At 24.8% G+C, this 19,733-nt stretch overlaps 2 protein-coding genes across 2 annotated transcripts; one reads left to right on the top strand and one right to left on the bottom strand.

The window, feature by feature from the left end:
* Positions 1-1,808: 1,808 nt before the first annotated feature.
* On the top strand, positions 1,809-3,904 carry LOC135927002 (histone deacetylase 8-like). Its single transcript, XM_065462935.1, has 8 exons — positions 1,809-1,817; positions 1,855-1,888; positions 1,932-2,106; positions 2,146-2,258; positions 2,648-2,849; positions 3,252-3,463; positions 3,586-3,680; positions 3,723-3,904. Exons 1-8 carry the CDS (start codon positions 1,809-1,811, stop codon positions 3,840-3,842), a joined length of 960 nt encoding a protein of 319 aa, XP_065319007.1. The 3' UTR covers positions 3,843-3,904.
* A 1,750-nt stretch (positions 3,905-5,654) lies between these two features.
* LOC135926353 (frataxin, mitochondrial-like) lies at positions 5,655-10,262 on the bottom strand. The gene is made up of 7 exons (XM_065462196.1): positions 10,206-10,262; positions 10,108-10,164; positions 9,989-10,064; positions 9,668-9,950; positions 9,526-9,628; positions 9,385-9,482; positions 5,655-5,950 (listed from the first exon to the last, which is right to left on the bottom strand). Exons 4-7 carry the CDS (start codon positions 9,898-9,900, stop codon positions 5,791-5,793), a joined length of 594 nt encoding a protein of 197 aa, XP_065318268.1. The 5' UTR covers positions 9,901-9,950; positions 9,989-10,064; positions 10,108-10,164; positions 10,206-10,262; the 3' UTR covers positions 5,655-5,790.
* Between the last annotated feature and the right edge of the window lie 9,471 nt (positions 10,263-19,733).

Here is a 19,733-nt window from a genome sequence, read left to right as displayed (position 1 = left end):
TTTGTCTAAAAAAAATTCAAAAAAGTTTAAAAATGACGATTATGACAATTGTCACTTTCCTAAGGTACAGCTTCAATGAAATTTTAATTTAACATGTTTACAAAATATATTTTTACCCATTTGCCTTAAAAAAAATTGAAAAAAGTTCGAAAATGACAATTATGACAATTGTCACTTTCCTATTGTACATCTTCAATGAAATTTTATTTTAACATGTTTGCTACCCATTTATATTTGTCTAAAAAAAATTGAAAAATGTTCAAAAATGACGATTAAGACAATTGTCACTTTCCTATGATACATCTTCACTGAAATTTTAATTTAACATGTTTACAAAATATATTTTCACACATTGGCCTTAAAAAAATAAACTTCAAGTCTAAGTCGAAAAAAATGACCCATATTTTGGGTCGAGGTCATTTTTTTCGGCTAGAACTCTGGTCGAGGTCGAAAAAAAATACAAAAAAATTGGGTCAGCTCTGTTCGAGCCGACTCGGCTAAGCCGATTAACAACACTATTCATAAACCGATAGTTTTTTTAAAAAAAACCAAGTTAGATTTAAAAAAATAGGTTAGATTACATAAACCGATAGTTTTTTTAAAAAAACCAAGTTAGTTTTAAAAAAATAGGTTAGATTACATAAACCGATAGTTTTTTTAAAAAAAAACCAAGTTAGTTTTAAAAAATAGGTTAGATTACATATACTGATAATTTTTTTTTAAATAAACCAAGTTAGTTTTAAAAAAATAGGTTAGATTACATATAACGATAGTTATTTATAAAAAACAATGTTAGAATGTACAAAAAATAAGTTAGATTACATAATTCAAAAGTTTTTAAAAAAAAACAAAGTTAAAAATAGGTTCGATTACATAAACCGAAAGTTTAAAAAAAAAACAAAGTTAAAAATAGGTTCGATTACATAAACCGAAAGTTTTTTTAAAAAAACAAAGTTAAGAATAGGTTCGATTATATAAACCGATAGTTTTTTTAAAAAAACCAAGTTAGTTTTAAAAAAATAGGTTAGATTACATATACCGATAGCGTTTTTTAAAAAAATAAAGTTATTTTTAAAAAAATAATGTTAGAATGTACAAAAAAATAGGTAAGATTACATAAACCGATAGTTTTTTTAAAAAAAACTAAGTTAGGAAAAATAGGTTAGATTTCATATACCGATTGTTTTTTAAAAAAACAAAGTTATTTTTAAAAAACAATGTTAGAATGTACAAAAAATAGGTTAGATTACATAATCCGAAAGTTTTTTTTAAAAAAACTAAGTTAGGTTCGATTACATAAACCGAAATTTTTTAAAATAAACAAAGTTAAAAATAGGTACCCCCATTTGGGGACAAGCTGCCTAATATTTTCTATTTACCCCATTTGGGAGCACCTAGCTTATAATATTCTTATTTACCCCCAAATGGGGGCACGCTAAAATTTATTTTCTATTTGCCCTTAAATGGGGGCGCGCAGCCTATGCCATTTTGATCCCGCGATATTTTAATTTTGAAATGCCAACTCCTAATACATTGTCATATTTTATTATACCTGTGTATGAAAAATACATAGGGAACCTTGAAAGGTTATTTTTCAGGAGGGTATTAACATATATATTGATTGCTTCTATTGTAATTTAGTTTCAGATGACACTATCATTAATGCAAGCTTATAAATTTTCTACTAATTTGAAGTTTGGATATATATAAAGCCATTAATTTAAATTTAGATTTGTACAAGCAAAATTAGCACTTGATGAAGATATAATTTCATTCCATTCTTCAGATTATATTGAAGTTTTGAAATCATGCTCAAAGTCAATTAGAGATTTCAAGTCAAGTGAGGAATTTCAGCTTAATGATTTATTTTTTGATGAATATGGATTATGTATGATATTTTTCTTATATCGATTTTTTAAACTTATTTTTAGCTTATGATTGTGTTTTATCACCTTCAACTTATTTATATAGTTTAAATGTTGCTGGGACAAGTTTGGCCTGTTCAAATATTGCAAATCTTTATACATATTCAAAGAAAAACCAAAATATTAATATACCATTACCCATTATTTTCAATTTTTTGGGAGGATGGCATCATGCTCAAAGGTACAAAATGATAATATTTTAAAATTAATTTTATATAAGATCATCTGCTTCTGGTTATTGTTATGTAAATGACATTGTAATTTGTATTAATGACTTGAAAAAAATTCACACTCAAATTTTATATATAGATTTAGATCTTCATCATTGTGATGGTAAGTTTTGAAATCCTTGGATTTAATACCTGACATTAAATTTTATAGTACATATATTTTTATTTAAACCAGTTTGAGATTTTTTTAAAAAAGATTTTGGTTTTTAGGTAAAATTTTATCATAAATCTTTAGTATGTGCACAGTTTGACATTAATAAACAGTATATTATTTGAAATGTGCCATAAAAATGTTTCAATTTGTACACTATTTAGAGATTATTATATCAAAAGGGTTTTATTATTTAAATGTAATGAAGTCAAATAGAGAGTGAATAATTCATTACTTTTTGAAAATGGTAGTAATTAATTTGTTTTTAGAAAAAGTAGCTTATAAACAAACATAATGATTTTTAATAATATTAATTAATGTTGAATAAAAAATTATGTTAGGAGTGGAGGAAGCATTTTCTGACTGTAACACAAATGGGACAATCTTAATAATATCCATTCATCATTTTTCTCCTGGATTCTTTCCTGGAACAGGACAATTACCACAACAAATAAACATGACAAATTCAAAAAATAAATTTAATATAAATATTCCACTTAAAGAAGGAATTTGTGATACAAATTATTTTGCATTGTTTAAAAGGTAATATTTCATGTTAAAACCTTTTATATAATTATTTTATGTGAGCCAATGGGAATTCATTAATAAGTATTATTATATACATATAAAAAAAATTAACTTAAACATAATATCTAAATGGTTAAATTCAGGGCTTCCTACCCAAATTCAAAGATATGAACCTGGTATAATTGGCATATTAACCCAAATTCCTTCAAATTTTATAAACCCAGAGATTAAAAAACAGTTTTAGTTGTAAGGCAATTTTGAAACCAGTATTTATGAAAAGGTTAAGATTATATTGCAATTCATGAATTAATAAGACCAACTTAATTTATTTTTAATTAAATAGCTTGTGATTTAAAAAAAATACATTCATTAATTTTATTCATATATATTTTATATAATGTGTGTTTTTTTTCTCAGAGTTATAGAAAGTATATATGATTTAAATGGTGATCAAAAGTCTTCAGCTAACCTTCCTGATGTTATAATTATTCAATGTGGAGCAGATGTTTTGGTAGGTGACCCTCATAAAGTTTTCAACTTAACTCCTACCAGTATCATCAATTGTGTTAATTTTATAAACACACACTTTTGCCAAAAATTAAATATTCCTTTGATAATTCTTGGAGGGGGTATATTTTTTAAAACTATAAACTTATTTTACATATATTTTGGTTTAATGTTTAGTGATATTATAATGGATAAATTATGATTTCTAACACCTTCTATTATGCCTAATAAATATTATATTCAGGTGGTTATAATTTTGCTGACACATCTAGATGTTGGGTTCAATTGGTTGCTTCTTTAAGTAATATGACCTTAGATAATGACATCCCAGAACACACTGTAATGCATATTATCATAAAATTATATATTATTTTAATCAAGTATTTCCCGTTGTATGGGCCAAGTTATGAACTATCCATTACCCCAGGATTAAAAAAGGATTCGAATGATCAAGCATATCTCAATTTTATTGTGAATAGCATAAAAGAACAAATTAAATAATAAAGATTCATTGCATTAATGATATGTGATGGAAGGAATAATATTCACATTTTTGCTATCTTTTATCAACTTAGAGGATTACTGTAAATATTTAAATAAAATCAAACCTAGGGGTGTTTAAAATCATCTGAGATGACCTAAATCACAAAGACAAACGTTATTATGGTTATTCAGCTCCCTAAGCCTATTATTTTAAAAAAATTGAGATTAAAGATAATATGAACAAATTATAAAGTGGCTTTAAATATTTTTTATAAATCATTTTGCAAATTTTAAATTTAAAAGCAAGGAGGGTTATCTCCTATTTTAACTCAGGATGCTGGTCGGAATGATGTTTAAAAGAATAATCGATATTGTTCTGTAAATCTTAAAAAAATATTCAAGGCTGCATTTTATTTAAAAAAACAGCCTTAATATTGCAAATAATTTAGAATTTATCATGCTCAATTGAAGGAAGATTTCTAAGATTCAGTTGAAAGATTTAATAAGACTCAGTGATTAATCAATAAGATATACGCCGGCCTCTTAGCCTGAAAAGTATAAATGTCATATTTCCTTTATTTATTCTACCATTTTTTTGCCTTGTTAATTATCAAAATTATGAAATATTTACAAAATAAGAAAAAAAATTTCCAAAAAAATCAGCATTTTTATATCTTATTAACGTTTTTTTTAAATTCTCATGTTCTATTTTAATATAGATTTATATGTAAATGATTAGTATATATTTTTTTAAATAAAAAATGAATTAATAAATGGATTAGAAACATTAAATTATAAAAATTATTTCGGATACAACATTTAAAATAGAGAATTAAATAAATGGCTTTTTTTAAATAAAATTCGGGTTACGAGACGGGCATAAATCTAATAAATATTTGCCACCATGCTGCAGGCGAACTCGGGTCGGAAAAAACGTTTTTGCATCTCAGGCATTAAATATTGAATCAAGTTCGCTTATAAAATCCTGATAATATCATTGTTATTTTTTTCGTAAATAGTTATTCTTGTTATATATGATAAACTATCAAAAAACGCCCTCAAAATAGTATGAAGATTTACCCCGGACGAAAATAAATTAAGTGGCCCTTAAAAAACTTAATTTATCTAAGTAAGAAAAGAAAATTCAAATTAGGGAAATAATAGGAAATAAAATCAATGCCATAATTTAACAGCCACTAAAATAGTCTAATTACTTCCTAGTTTGCCCTTGCAAACATTTTTCAATCCTTATTGATTGAAACATACCTTTATATCAATTGGGTGAGAAAGTAATGATAAAAAAGTTTAGCTTGACATATCAACATTAACCTATTGTGGGAAATAATAGAATTAAAAAAGGAGTAAAAAGTTATGTGTATATACGATACTCTTATAGCAAAGAAATGATAAAAGTCACATATATTTGTATTTTTAAGGACATGCCAAACTATTAGCTTTGCCCTTATATGACTCTCCTTTGAACTATTGATGCTTTATTTACTTTTTTTATATTTAGCCCTACTTATCTCAGCTATATGACAATATGTTTTTATTAACTGAAATATTATTTATGACTTGAATATAATATAAATTTTACGCAGTAAATGCATATAAATTTGGATAATAATAATAATTTGATGCATTGATTCGGCTAGTTGCACCTTTAATGGTAAAGATTTATAATAATAATCACATTCTTTGATGATTAATTTTTATCAATTTATTCAATAAAATATAAAATAATTGTCTATAAAAAAAGTAATTTCAATTTTTTAGCATTTATCTCAAATAAAATTTATGATATAATTTACAAATTTCAGAGGAGACAAAATACTGATGCAATATTTAAAAATAATTTACTATAATTTTTTGATGTTTTTATTAAAGACAAATACAAACTAATATTGAGAAATGCGATGTGTTAGACTCACATATTTATGCCTTTAATTATAAAGAATATATAATATTAAGACTTGCCTCCAAAAGGCAATATCGTAAAATCTATATCTTTCTTTTTAGAGCTGATGAATGTAGGTATTTCCTTGTTCAATAATTCATGCATGCTGACTCCATCACTGGCATAAACCCATTTGATACCGTTGACAAGATCATATCGTTTTGGCCCGCTAAAAATGGTTAAAAACAAATTACCAAATTAAAATACCCATTTCTTAATTTTACAAAAAAAGTAGCGCACTATTAGCTATCCACTTTAAATATTTATATTCCATATATAATTAGCCTTTCAAATTTAAACATGTAAAAATATAATTAAAAAAATGTTTACATTATTTGTTTTAGTATTCTAATAATGAAATAATCATCATTATACCTAGTGTTGTTAAACGGCTCCTTTTGAGACGATTTTTAAAAACGGATAACTCAATATTTTTGTCAGGAAAATATTGCCTAAGCTATAAGATTTCATAAACAAAATCTTCAGGCTTGCGTAATATTATTTTAGATGAAATATTGACACTAATTATATATAACAAGTGATGATGCAATCAGATTGATAAATTCGGAGTTATCAAACAAGGAAATTTGCCGAACTGTATAAATGATAAAATTAATTATGATCAGATAATTTTTGATAAACATCTGGTCGGATGTTGTACGAATCAAATTAAATGGATGTCGCCCCTTCTAGTCCACCAAAATTATCGATATATTTTTCAATAATTAGAATTTTAGGTGCGGACATTCTAAATTTAAAACATTAAATTTATGAATAATATCTTTACATCAAAACTCCTTGATTTATTTATATATTGTCCTTGGCTTATATTAAGTTAAAAATATTTTACAAATTTAAGCTAAAATTCCAGAATTCCTTTTCTTGTGTAATGTCAGTTATAGTTTGTCTTAAAATTCACTTCCACGTGTATCACTATTGGCAGCATTTTATATTTTTATTTACTTAATAAATTAGATTTATAAAGCAGGTTTCGAAATACAAATATAAAGATATAATGTTAATTTAAATTATAAATAAATTTTAGTATTTTTTATAGTACAATATATTATGTAAAATTTTTAAGTAGTGAAATAGTATACTACTTTGCTTCTCCCCAAAAAGGAGGCGTTATTATTGAGGCCTGCGAGGGATGCTCAAAGCCTGATCGGAGCCTGGGTTTGGAGTCTTTTTTTCTCGGGTTCGGGTCAGGTTGTAATAGGTGTCCAACCCGATGCCCAATAAATAAATATTAATAATATAAATCAGGGATATGGAACGGAACTTTGAGTAAATTTATATTTTGAAAGTTTCTAAATTTCTTATTTTTATAATTAAAAAAATAAAAATTTTTAATCAATCAAGTGCATATATTAAGTTATTTTATTTTCTTTTATAATAATTAGGGGTGTACCGATACCACTTTTAGGAGACCGATCCGTCCGATATTAAATAGATCCGATATCATATCTAATTTTGTATTCTGTAAAGATCAATGGTTTTAATTTAATATACTTTTTATTAATATAACATCTATAATTTAACTCTATCATAACTTATGTCATTTGAATATATTATAATAATCATCAGTTATATTTTATATTAAAATTGCAATTCTAAAAGTATATAAAATATTTTTACTGTTAATTCACTTTTATATGCATTATTCTATATAATATAAACAAATATATTATGAAGTTTAAAATAAATAATTAAAATAATATTTAACATTAATATATCGAAGATTTCTTTTTAGAAATTCCAAAATTTTCAATTTATCAGATGTCAGCCTGAGGCGATGGTAACTGTCAATATCACCAGCTTCACTAAAAAGAGATTATTTCATACTTTTTTAAACAGAATGGGCAAAAAAAATAACAATATGATAGAATGTTTATTAATTAATTTTTATTATTAAAAAAATAAACAATGGATTTCGATTTTATTTATAAAAATAAATGATTTTAAATATTTTAAAAAAATTTATAACATTTAATTTTTGTTAAAGACGCCATTTTTATCGGATCCGATATAAAAATTTTATATTATTGGCCGATAACTGATATTTTTAAATAAGTGAAATATCGACCCGATCCGATATAAAATATCGGTATTCCCTAATAATAATAAATAATTATAAATCATATTAAACTATACAATATTAGAAAAGTAATAACAATAACCATACAAGTAGTAAATTAAAAAAAATAGAGGGGAAACATTTTTATCAAATTAAAAAAATTTATTTAACTGTTTTTTTATATAAAATTAATTTTTTTTTATTAAATAAAATTTTAAATTAATAAAAAAAATTTCTAGAAGACTGGAAATCCAATAAAATCGTGTTAGTAATATCATGTATCCAGGTAAGTGTTTAAGGTTGTTTTTTGACACTCAAATCTATACTAACACCAAAAAAACCAATATAAATGATAGTCTTTTGGAAAATATATTTGTTTGATGCAATATTTGATTCATTTAATGATTAAATAAAGACTAATTAAAATGTGAAGATTTAAAAAAAATGTAATTTTATATTTTTCTAGAAACATTCCAAAAGCTGGAATGTAACAATTTTTTGGGCTGGAACAAGAAAACAAAAATGTCCTTGTTTTGGGTCCCTGATACAAATATCTTCAATAATAATTTTGCTATAAAAACGTCAATCAAAATAACTGATATTGATATGTCTTTTTAACATGTTCAATATTATATTTTTTAGAAATTTTCTCTCTATATAAATAATTATATCCTTTTTAACATCAATAATGCAATTTATTTTTATGTAATTACAATAATTTTTAAATTCCATTTTATTTTAACATTAATTTTTATATTTAAACTGAATAAAATTTATATGTATACATATAAATAAAATGAAACCTTAGAATTTTATTTATGGTAGCAATATGTGAATAAATACACATAATTTCTAACTGTTTCTTAGATATTATAATATTTAAACTTAAATTATAAAAAAATATTTAGTAAGGCAGTTGGGTTGGACCAAATGTTTGCTTGGGTTCAGACAAATTTTTTTTAAAATATGGGCTTGGGCTACTATTTATTTTTAGAAAATAGCCCAATATTAGCAATCATTATTAAAAATAGTAGTGTATTACTTTAACAAATCTGGTGCTGACTAATATTGTAACCGTTTTTTGACTTACATTGTGAAACTATGTATTTAATATCAAATATTTATTTTAAACCATTTTTATATATAAACACATATGCTGAATTCTATTATAAACTAACCAATTTTAATCTGACCTTATTGGGCAACATTTTACAAGAAAATTACTCCCCAACTTTGTTTACTATTAAATATATTAGTGCCTAAAAACATAAAATTTTGAAAACCGCATTGAAAAAGAATATTGGTTTATTGCAAAAAGAGATTTATTTAGTCAAACTTTCTAATTATTCGAATAAATAAAAACCCAATTATTTATAAATTAAAAAAGGAAGAAATGAGTTAAAATGTTAAAATTTTTGACCCAATTATTTATAGTTAAATAATTTAACAAAAAATTTATATTTATAATTTTGTCTAACCTGTAAAAGTTATTTTGAAAAATCAAAAAATATAAAGGTATTATAAACCTAATAGGAGATGATAGCCATATTTGTCTGTTTGGAGCCTGTTTATTTATTACATATATTCCTTGTTTTTGTGGTAAATTAATGGTCAAAACACCATCCTATATTTAAATGGTTTAAAAACACTTAGTTAATTTGCTTTACACTATAAGTGACATCATAATTTGAATCGCAATGTTCTTCAAAAGATTCAAAATATTCTGCTAATGCTAACAATGTCTCTTCACTAATTGATGGATAATTAAATCTATATAAAAATAGAATTTAAAAAAATATAAGTTTTAACTCTTCCTTGTTCTTTTGATTTGAATTACACTTAAATTTATAGTTTTGTAAATTCTTATGAGTTCGGTCATCACAATTTGAATTTCCATTTTTATATTCATATGAGTATTTGTGATAAATTTGAAGTGAATAAGATGGTTCCATAAACATAATATGTGACAATTGGGGCAAATTTTTAATGAAATATTGTAAATTTAAATGTTTAATGTGTTTTAACATGATAAAACCAGACATAATTACTGTTATTGATTTTGACTAAGAATTTTTATGATTTTGAATTTCTCCTGTATATAATTATTGATGATAATTAATTATTCATTACTTTTTAGAATAGGTAAAATATCTTGCTTTTGTTTTTTAACAAAAATATTCAAAAAGGGCAAGTTATAGTATATATCCTTTATTTATAATTAAATATAAGAAAATTAATATAAATACTACATTTCTATCTTCCTTCAAACTTTCGAGTTCTGATTCTAATATTTTTAATTCACTGGCCTATAAATAATTAATACTAATAAATTGCTTTTTTTATAAACCGTGTATTTCGTAAATAATTCAGAATTTTTTTGCATATGGTTTGTCGATAAAAAGCCGTAAAATATTTGTCCAGTTTTATTATTGGTCAGTCTAATATAATTGCTAAAAGCAGAAAGAATCTCATTGAACTAAAAATAGTAATACTGTAATTTAGCGATATGTTATATTATTTAAATTATATCAGCATGTGATTAGAGCTCTAAGCCCTATAGTGTTGATAAGCAGCACAGCTACGCTAGCTTTTGCTCATAACCCATAAAACTGAATATTTAATTTAGGGGAAAAAAATGAGGAACCCTTCCCACATTTGTGGGCAGGCTGCATGTACGCACGACAGTCTAAGAACTAGACGTCGATAACATAAGAGAAAAAGAGTTTGGTAAAACAACAGCCTATACCAGAGGTGTCCTAGCCTTTAAATTCGCAGGGGGCTTCAAAAATTTATTATTTTTCATTACGATTTTTATAGCTAACATTATCTAAAATTACCTTTTTGTAGCTAACATTATCCTAAACTACCCCCTTTTTTAGTGGTATAAAACAAATTCAAAATTTTGAGGAGGCTCTTCAATTTTTCAGAGGGCTCGAGCCCCTACGTTTCCTTTCTAGTGACATAACAATTCATAGTAAAAATATAATTTATAGTATTGATCTAACAATTAAAATAGCACTCATTTTATAAAATTATATATAATCTTATTAATTTTTTTGAAATAATATCAAATCTATATCTAATATACATAATAGAACTATCTGAAATTTTTATTTCGTTCAGGGGGCTATTCAAATTTTTGAAAGGGGCTTGAGCCCCTGTATGCACGCTTTTAGCGCTACTGGCCTATACCCAAGAACTTCAGTATAATTTAAATACTTAAAGGGTGGGAGAGGCGATTTTAAATTTAAATTCCTTTGTCTAAGTCTTAAATGGTTGAGAAATAAGATATTCCATTTAAATATTCTAGTTCAATTAATATGGCTGAAAAATTTTGGCTGCATAAAATTTATAAAATCTATTGATTAATATGACGAGAAAGCCAAATGAAATGGATAACAAGATATTAACTAACAAGAAAATAGCGACTTTAATTGCTAATGTTGATACACGATAACAACTTTATGTGGTGGGGGGACGGTTGATTTGAATTTCAAACGTCTATGTTTAATACATAAGTTCTATTCGTGATGTTAGTATTTTGAATAAATTTAAAGTTTTTAAGTCATGTTGATTATCTAAAATATATATGATTCAGAGTTGTTAAAAGATCGAATCAAAAGATCGACGATCCTGGATTCGATCGCAAATTTGTCAATTTTACGAGATTTATGATTCTGACTTAAATTGAGGATCGAGATCATTTTGTTTAAAATTCGATCCCGATCTTTTTAAAAATTAATTTTTTACTTAAAAGGCAATAAATAAAATAAAAATGTTGAAAATTAAATTAAAATATTATTTTTAAAAAAAATATCTATCTTCATATTTTATCAACTTCCATTCCACTATTTATTTTATAGATATATTTATTCATTTCCTAAATTTTACGAGATTTAGAGCTCTTACGTTTAATATAAAGTTATAATAATATATTAATATTTATTTTAATAGGTAAATGTAAATGTCCATTATAGATTTAGATTCTATTGCTTCTACTGTTGATGTAACAGCAGATATAAGTGAGAATGAGAATCTTTTACCATTTTTGAAATTACGTAAGTATTTTACTTTATGTGAAATGGATGAAAGCAACTCTTATAATATGATCAGCACCAAATGCCGTCTCTGTAAGAAGATAATATCATCTTCCAAAATATCATCCTCGACATTTACAAGTAATTCTTTTAAAAATTTTTTATTTGATAATCTTAATGTCAACATGTTTAAATTTAATTTATTACATTCCTGAGTTGAGCAGGTCCTACAGAAAATCTAGATACAGATTCTTTATAAAAAAAATGAATTATTAGATACAGTATAATTAATAAAATATTTGATGAAGAGTTAATCTTGGTTTTGTTATTTATGTATAATAATTAAGCATTTATTTTTTAATATTACTATTATATTAGTTTAATTTTAAAAAGAAGAGTATTTATAATAAATGGAAGTGTAATAACTAATAATTAAGCCTTTATAATGCATTTTGACTTTCTTTAATATAATTAAAACATCCAGTTCAATGTTATTTGTATTGAACTTAGCAATGTTTCACCAAAAGAAAAATAAATATCTATTCTATTATTTCTTAATTATAATATGTTAAATCTAATCAATTAGTATTATAGTTTCAGTTTGAGTTTGATTATATAATCCTCTTGACAACATTTTTAGGGCTTTTTTTAATAATATATTTTGAATTGAAAGTATTTTTTGTATCATTTGACTCAATCCATAAGTTCTTAAATGCCAAAAAGCCTCATTATATTCATAATAGGAAAATACTTTATCAAAATCTTTGGCCCATATCATCTTGGGCAACTTTTAATAATGATAGACAATATTGTAAACTTAAATTTTTAAGATAACCTACCCCCTTTTAACCACTAATAAAACATACTTTAATATGTTTAACAAAATTTGTCGAACCCTTAATCCATAGTTCTTAAATGCCAAAAAGGCTAATTATATTCATATATAGGAAAATATTTTATCAAAATCCTTAGCCCATATCATCTTGGGCAACTTTTAATAATGATAGATAGACAAAGACAAAATTGTAAATTTAAAATTTAAAATAACCTATATGAACCTTTTTTAACCATATATAAATTAAATAATATACTTTAATATGTTTAACAAAATTTGTGTTGAACCCTTTATCATTTTTTTGTTTATATAGGTTTTACATTCAGCCTGTACATTGTTTTTTTTAACTTTAAATTTCCATATAAAATTTTAAAAATGAAATTTGATTCAGGAGAAGTTATTTTCATCCAACTTTGATACATACTATTTTTTTCTTTTATAAAGAAAAAGCACAGTGAATTTAAAAATGAGATTACCAAACACCTCAACGAATTCTCTACCCAAAAAAATATATCACTGCAAAACCAAAGTGGTTCTGGTTGCAAATCCAGACAATCTAAATTAAATTTTAACAATCTAAACATTCCAGCTGTATCGCAAAAAACAGCAGACAAGGTTATCATGGATTTTATTATTGACACCTTCCAACCACTGTCTCTGGTTGATGATCCTTCATTTGAAAATATGATTAAAACTTTTTCTCCTGCGACAAAAATTATTTGTCGCCAAACACTGGGCAATAGGATATCTACTTCCTTCTCTTATATGACGACAAATCTTATAAGAGATTTGTCTAAAGTTTCTTATGTATGCACCACTGCTGATTGTTGGAGTGGTCATCGAAGGTATATTATATTTATATGAATTTTATAATGTTTATTTTATTAGGGCTTTTATTGGACTTACTACACATTGGCTGGATCCGTTAACCCTCAAGAGAAGGTCAGCCGCTTTGGCACTGAGGAGGATAATTGGGAGGCAAACATATGATGTTTTGGCCAACGAAATCATGGGTATCCACAAGTTCTATAAAATTCATAATAAGGTGGTGAAGAAGGTGACTGACAATGGAACCAACTTTGTCAAGGCATTTAAGTAATATTTATATTTAGCAAAAAATATTTAAATAAATTTATTTTTTCTAGAGTTTTTGGAGAAAATGAAGAAGATAGTAGTGAGGATAAGGAATTGATAAATTTGGATGACATGTTATCTATCCGTTGATGACCCAATTATTCCTACTATCAGCCTACCAAAACATCAACGTTGTTGTTGCCATAATCTTAACATTATTGAACAGATGCGGAGATGGCAGATAGTGATCTCAATTATAAACGAATATCTAGATCCACTTTTGCAAAATGTTTTGCTTTAGTTAATAAACAAAATATGAACGAAATTTAGCTGCCTGCGGTATTGTCAGCCCCTTGTAGATAGTGTTCTTAGAGGTATTGATAAAAGGTAATATTTTTTTATGCAATTATTTTATATTATCAGATATCTGCAATATTAAAAAATTGCAAAGATCTGGCAAATTTAGTAAAATATTTTTAACGGCCAGTTCTATAACTCTGATATCTAGTAAAATATTAATGGGCCTTTGAAGACATTAAGAACTTATTAGATTATTTGAATTTTAAGCTAATATTTTGATTAATATTCTTTGTAAATAAATTACAATGTTAATTTCTTTGTATATTAAGTATTAAGTTTACATTTAATCAATATTTATGATATGACCCAAATATAAATAAATACCATACAGATGATGTGCCAGACTTGACTGTAAAATTTAAAAGGGTTAAGTTTTGCAGATACTTGATTTGATTTATATGAATAAATTGAACACTTATTTAATAATAAATTAATTATCATTTCATAATATAGATTTCCTTCACTGTATGAAGACAGTAACATTTTGGCAGCCATGATTCACCCTAAATTTAAACTTAATTGGCCTTATATTAATCTGCCACAAAATATGATGGTAAAAGAAAGATTAATTGCCCATTTGGAAAATATGCAGGAACAACCATATGCGTACCTCATATGAATGTATGGATGACATTGATACTTTTTTGGGGAAAAATACTGTACAAAATGCTTGTTCCGTTAAAAATAATTTTTATTCAAATGATGATTCCATGAATATTTTTAATATTTATATTAATTTTAAAAAAATATTTATTGAATATAATACACCTCTGCCATCAACCTGTGGGTTTAGTAAAGCTAAACATGTTCTAAATGAAAGACGCGGATGTTTAAATGATGATAATTTAGAAAAAATTTTATTATTAAAAGCTAATTTTAATTATAAATAAATATATTATAATTGTTATATTTATTATTCAATTACAATAAATTTCTACCATATTTAATTTATTTTTATATTAGTTAATTTTGCATCGGTTATATTATATTATTATTCAATTAAAATAAATTTATAACATTTATTAGTTAATTTTGCATCGGTCAGAAATTTCCTTCAGAAATTTAAATAGAAAAAAGGTCGATCCTGGATTTCGATCCTCTTTTTTTTGAAAAGATCGTGAACGGGATTCGATCGTTTTAAAAAGATCGGTTAACAAGCCTGATATGATTAAATAAATAATTAAGAACTTTTTAATCTTAAGATTCCATTATTTGCATTTGTAGCATCAACTTGCACCAGATAGCCGAAACTTGACAGTTGTTATTTTCCTAAATGTTTTTCAGATGATTCTACTACACATATAGAGCTTTAGATTACTTTCATTTTTCTTACTAAGATCATTATCAATATTTTTCTTACATCCTTTATCAATCGGAATATTGATTTGATATTTTAATCATTTTTTAAATCTAATTTTTTTATCATTTCTTTTTTTGCTCACTCCGATTCAAATGCAAGATTGCTAATAACTCTCCCTTCTTTACTTAAATTCCCCAGATATCGCCTCCAAAAATTCCTTTCGATATTAGGCTAATCCACTTGAGAATTATTTTGGATGATTTTTCCGATGGCTTTTCCAGTAAGGAGAGTTTCTTTTTATCTTCGCCAACATGATTGAACTTAAATTAATAGTGTATGCCGGAATATTGGAACCTCTCTACTAGAGTTTAATGGACTATTCCCTACAGTAAATGTAAGTAAATCAAATAAAGAATTAGAATTTTCGCTATTTTAAGGCTATTTTAAATATATTATTTTATATGATCATTTTACTGGATTGAATAGTAACGCGATAACTTTTATTTGAAATATTTTAAAAGGTATTTTGAATTTATTACAATTTCGCGCCTTATTTTTTATTATAAATTGGATTATAAAATAATGTAAATCCACATTTATTTAAATATTGAATTTGTGACCCAAATAGTGAAAAAATTAACATTTTTTCTCTTTTTATTTTAAATAGTATTTACAAAAAAACTGAAAATATGACTAGTTAGTTATGATGTTTATAAAATTAACAGCTTGATATTATGTCAATTATAAGATTTCAGATTATCTGAAACTCAATATTTCTTACATGGTATCTATCATTATTATACTTAAGTTTCTTCAAAATATGTTATGAGTTTCTAAAAAGTATTTATAATTAATTATACTTGAAATTTTTTTATGGTTATTTAGTAGTTAAATTTAATAATACTTGACCCCTAAATCTCCGATTTTTTTGGCCCCTTGAATTAACCTCCAAAATAATATTTCCAATTCTAAAATTTAAAAAAAAAATATTAGTCATTAAATTTCCATTCACAATTAACCATACCAATTATAATATCTCATTCCACGATACTCTTATGTTATGTAAATAGGTTTGTAGTATTGTTAATGTAACTAATTCCAACCAGTTGCTTTTCTTTTAAAAAGTTTTCACAAAATTTGAATATAAATTATTAATATGGGGAAACTATATTGGGTATTATTAGAATATGAATGAAAGAATCATCAGTCTTATAATATTATATGTCATTGATAATATCTACTTTAAGTAAAATAACTCTCCTGTCCTAGATAATATATTAGATTTTATTGTTTTGTAAAAAATCAAGAAATTTATTGTTTAAATTGAACAAGTAGGAGAAACTGGGTGTGTAGGATAATCAATCGTATCACGTCAATACCGAGAAACATTTTTTGCAAAATGCTTTATAAAAAATTCATTACCGCGAATGTTAATTACCACGAAGAGATATTATAGCGAATGCATTTCCCTGATTGTTAGTTACCAAGAGAAGATATTATAGCGAATTACCGCGAATGTAATAAAGCGAAAACAATATCACGAATGCATTATAGCGAATGTAATTGTGAATGTATCATCGCGATGCGAATGCAGTGTAACAAATGCATTAAAGCGAAGACATTATCGCAAATACATTACCGCGAAAATAATAACGCGCATATATTACATCGAATGCATCATGAATACATTATAGCGAATGCTTTATCGCAAATGTATTATCGCGAATGCATTCCAGCGAATGTATTACAGTTAATGCATTATCGCGAATGTAATATCGTGAATGCATTATCGTGTAAGCAATAGTGATTTATATTTGAAATTATTTAGACTCTCTACATAGATTCTAGTTCAGACCTTTTTCGAAAAATTAGCGAACCAGCATAATTGACATTTTTTAATTTATTTTGCATAAGGTTTTTAAATCTATATAGCTCTACTTGCTATTTATGAAATTTTGTATTTTACTATAAAAATATATGGAATTTAGTATCTTCAATTTTTTTTAATAATTAGATTTATAAGATCCTCATTTATTTTTATTTATTTAAAAATGGGCTAGACTTGCTCTCATTATGTGATCTATAACCAACGTTCGCATTTTTTCAAATTTTTTCGTAATTATAAATTATAATGCAAAACACAAAGCTACATTGAGTTCCATAAAATTATTAAAATAATAAATATAATTAATGTAATCAATCTATTCTTTTTTTTCTTGTATAATACCTAACAAAAATCGCCAATTTGATTATTTCTTGCGAAATTAAAGGACCATATTTTATCAATTTTTCTTTCAAGTTTGTAAGATTCAAAAGGAGTGGCCTATTATATGATAATTTTTCGGTATATGAAACCGGTATTTTGAGGTCTCTTAAACTCGTTGAGCTGGACGAATATTCCACATTAAACTTGGGTCATTCCCAATGACATAGTCATTGGTCATTTTATGACGATTAGGCGACCCCCTTCGTATTTTAAAAATTTGGTAAGCAAAGAAAGGTTATTGTAGTTATAGCCAAAATTTTAGCCTCGTAACATTTATATTTTTGGAGATATTAGGTTTCAAAGTGGCAAAAATGACGTATTTTTACCATTATCTGCCTTCATTCAATTAAGCATATCTTAAAGACTACTACATAATTGTAATTAACAAATTTAATATCAAAATTACGTACAAAGATTCTACTGATCATTTTATTTAATATGCAAGGACTAAAAACAATTTTTTGGAAATAATACCACCTTCAATTTTTTAAAAATATTTAGTAGACATTACCAAACTCTTCTTTTATATTTATAAAAAAAATTGGTCCGGATCTTCATTTTCAAAATCGATAAAATGTTTAGAAAAGTGTATAAATATTTTCCCAAAAGGGAGCGTCTTTGTATGAAATTTTATATTAATCAGTTTTTAATGGTTTTTCTTGAACTATTTGATATAATTTAAAGGATTATTCATCTTGTAAGTGAAAATAACAATAAATGGGGCTTTCATTCAATCATAGAAATTGTATATGCATATGTTTAAATTAAATCGTCAATATGATACATTAAATCATCATAACACTGTAGTACACCATTTTCATAAAAATAATTAATATAAAAATGTAAAAATATGGCATTTTATTAATTTGAAAAAATGTTTTAGATATTTAATTAATTTTTTATATTTTATCCTAATTCTATTGAATATCATTCATATAGATTATTTATTTATAGAGATTAAAAATCATCATATGATGGTCTATTTTCCAATGTGAAAATATTTAAATTATTAATAGAGCCTTTGAAGTGATCTAATTTATAGGATTTTAAAAAGGAATAGTTTATGAATTATTTAAAATTGACAAGTTTTGACCAATTTGAACGTTACCATTTAAAAGATTTGAAATAAAATTCAAAACAAAAAAGATTGAATTAGTAAGCACTATTAGATTAGAGTTTAAGTACATGCCTTTATTTAAATTTGCGGAAAAAAAGCTAAAAAATATAAAAAAGGATTAGGCACATTTTTTTTTATCATTTAAAAATTATGATAATATTTATATATTTTTTTGAAATAAATGCATATAAAAAAGAAGCGGGAAAATGGCTAGTTGCTACGATATTTCCTACCTTGTAAAGAATTTTTTTTTCTAATTATCAAAAATCATTTAATTTATTATCAAATTTTTTTATTATTCTTCGAAAATTCCTTGCCTTGGCCAAAAAAATGATAATTAATTGGGTATAAATATAAAATAATATTTGTTTGATGTTTTCTTGCTGTAAATACGAATAGTTATTCGTATTTGTACAAATAATAATTATTTGGTTTTATTCTTAGTTTCTTATTCGTATTTGTACAAATAATAATTATTTGGTTTTAATCGTCGAATATTTGATTTGAAAATTAAATTAATCCTTCAAATATGAAAAAAAAAATTGTTAAAATTTTAAAATGAGGGAAAAAATGTATAAAAATTCCACATGGAACATGTTAAATTAAGTAAAATTTTACGAATAATTTAATATTTACAAACTTTTTCGAATAATTTGATCAAATAATAGAGAATTACTTGACAGATAATTATTTTCCTTATTCGTATTCGATTCGAATTTTATAATCGAATAATTTTTTGTTATTTGTATTTGTAAAATACTAATCGAAAAATTCGTTTGAGGTATAGGTATTAGTGATCTGCATCGGGCTTAATTTTTCAAGCCCGGCCCGGCCCGAAATTTTTTTAAAAAAGTTTTGCCGGCCCGAACCCAAAATTTATTTTAAA

Source organism: Gordionus sp. m RMFG-2023, chromosome 3 (genome assembly GCF_954871325.1).
Source record: "Gordionus sp. m RMFG-2023 chromosome 3, tfGorSpeb1-WG-v2, whole genome shotgun sequence".
NCBI lineage: Eukaryota > Metazoa > Nematomorpha > Gordioida > Chordodea > Parachordodidae > Gordionus > Gordionus sp. m RMFG-2023.
The sequence above is the reverse complement of the archived record's forward strand: the minus strand, read 5'-3'. Positions and strand labels throughout refer to the sequence as shown.

Excerpts from the sequence above, each read along its gene's own strand:
- LOC135926353 (XM_065462196.1), bottom strand. The coding sequence starts at position 9,900 with ATGTCTGGTTTTATCATGTTAAAACACATTAAACATTTAAATTTACAA. Across the intron at positions 9,483-9,525 it reads ATTATGATGTCACTTATAGT|GATGGTGTTTTGACCATTAA; the intron begins GTAAAGCAAATT and ends ATTTAAATATAG. Across the intron at positions 5,951-9,384 it reads TGGCTATCATCTCCTATTAG|CGGGCCAAAACGATATGATC; the intron begins GTTTATAATACC and ends AACCATTTTTAG.
- LOC135927002 (XM_065462935.1), top strand. Across the intron at positions 2,259-2,647 it reads AGATCTTCATCATTGTGATG|GAGTGGAGGAAGCATTTTCT; the intron begins GTAAGTTTTGAA and ends AAATTATGTTAG. Across the intron at positions 3,464-3,585 it reads TTTGATAATTCTTGGAGGGG|GTGGTTATAATTTTGCTGAC; the intron begins GTATATTTTTTA and ends TATTATATTCAG.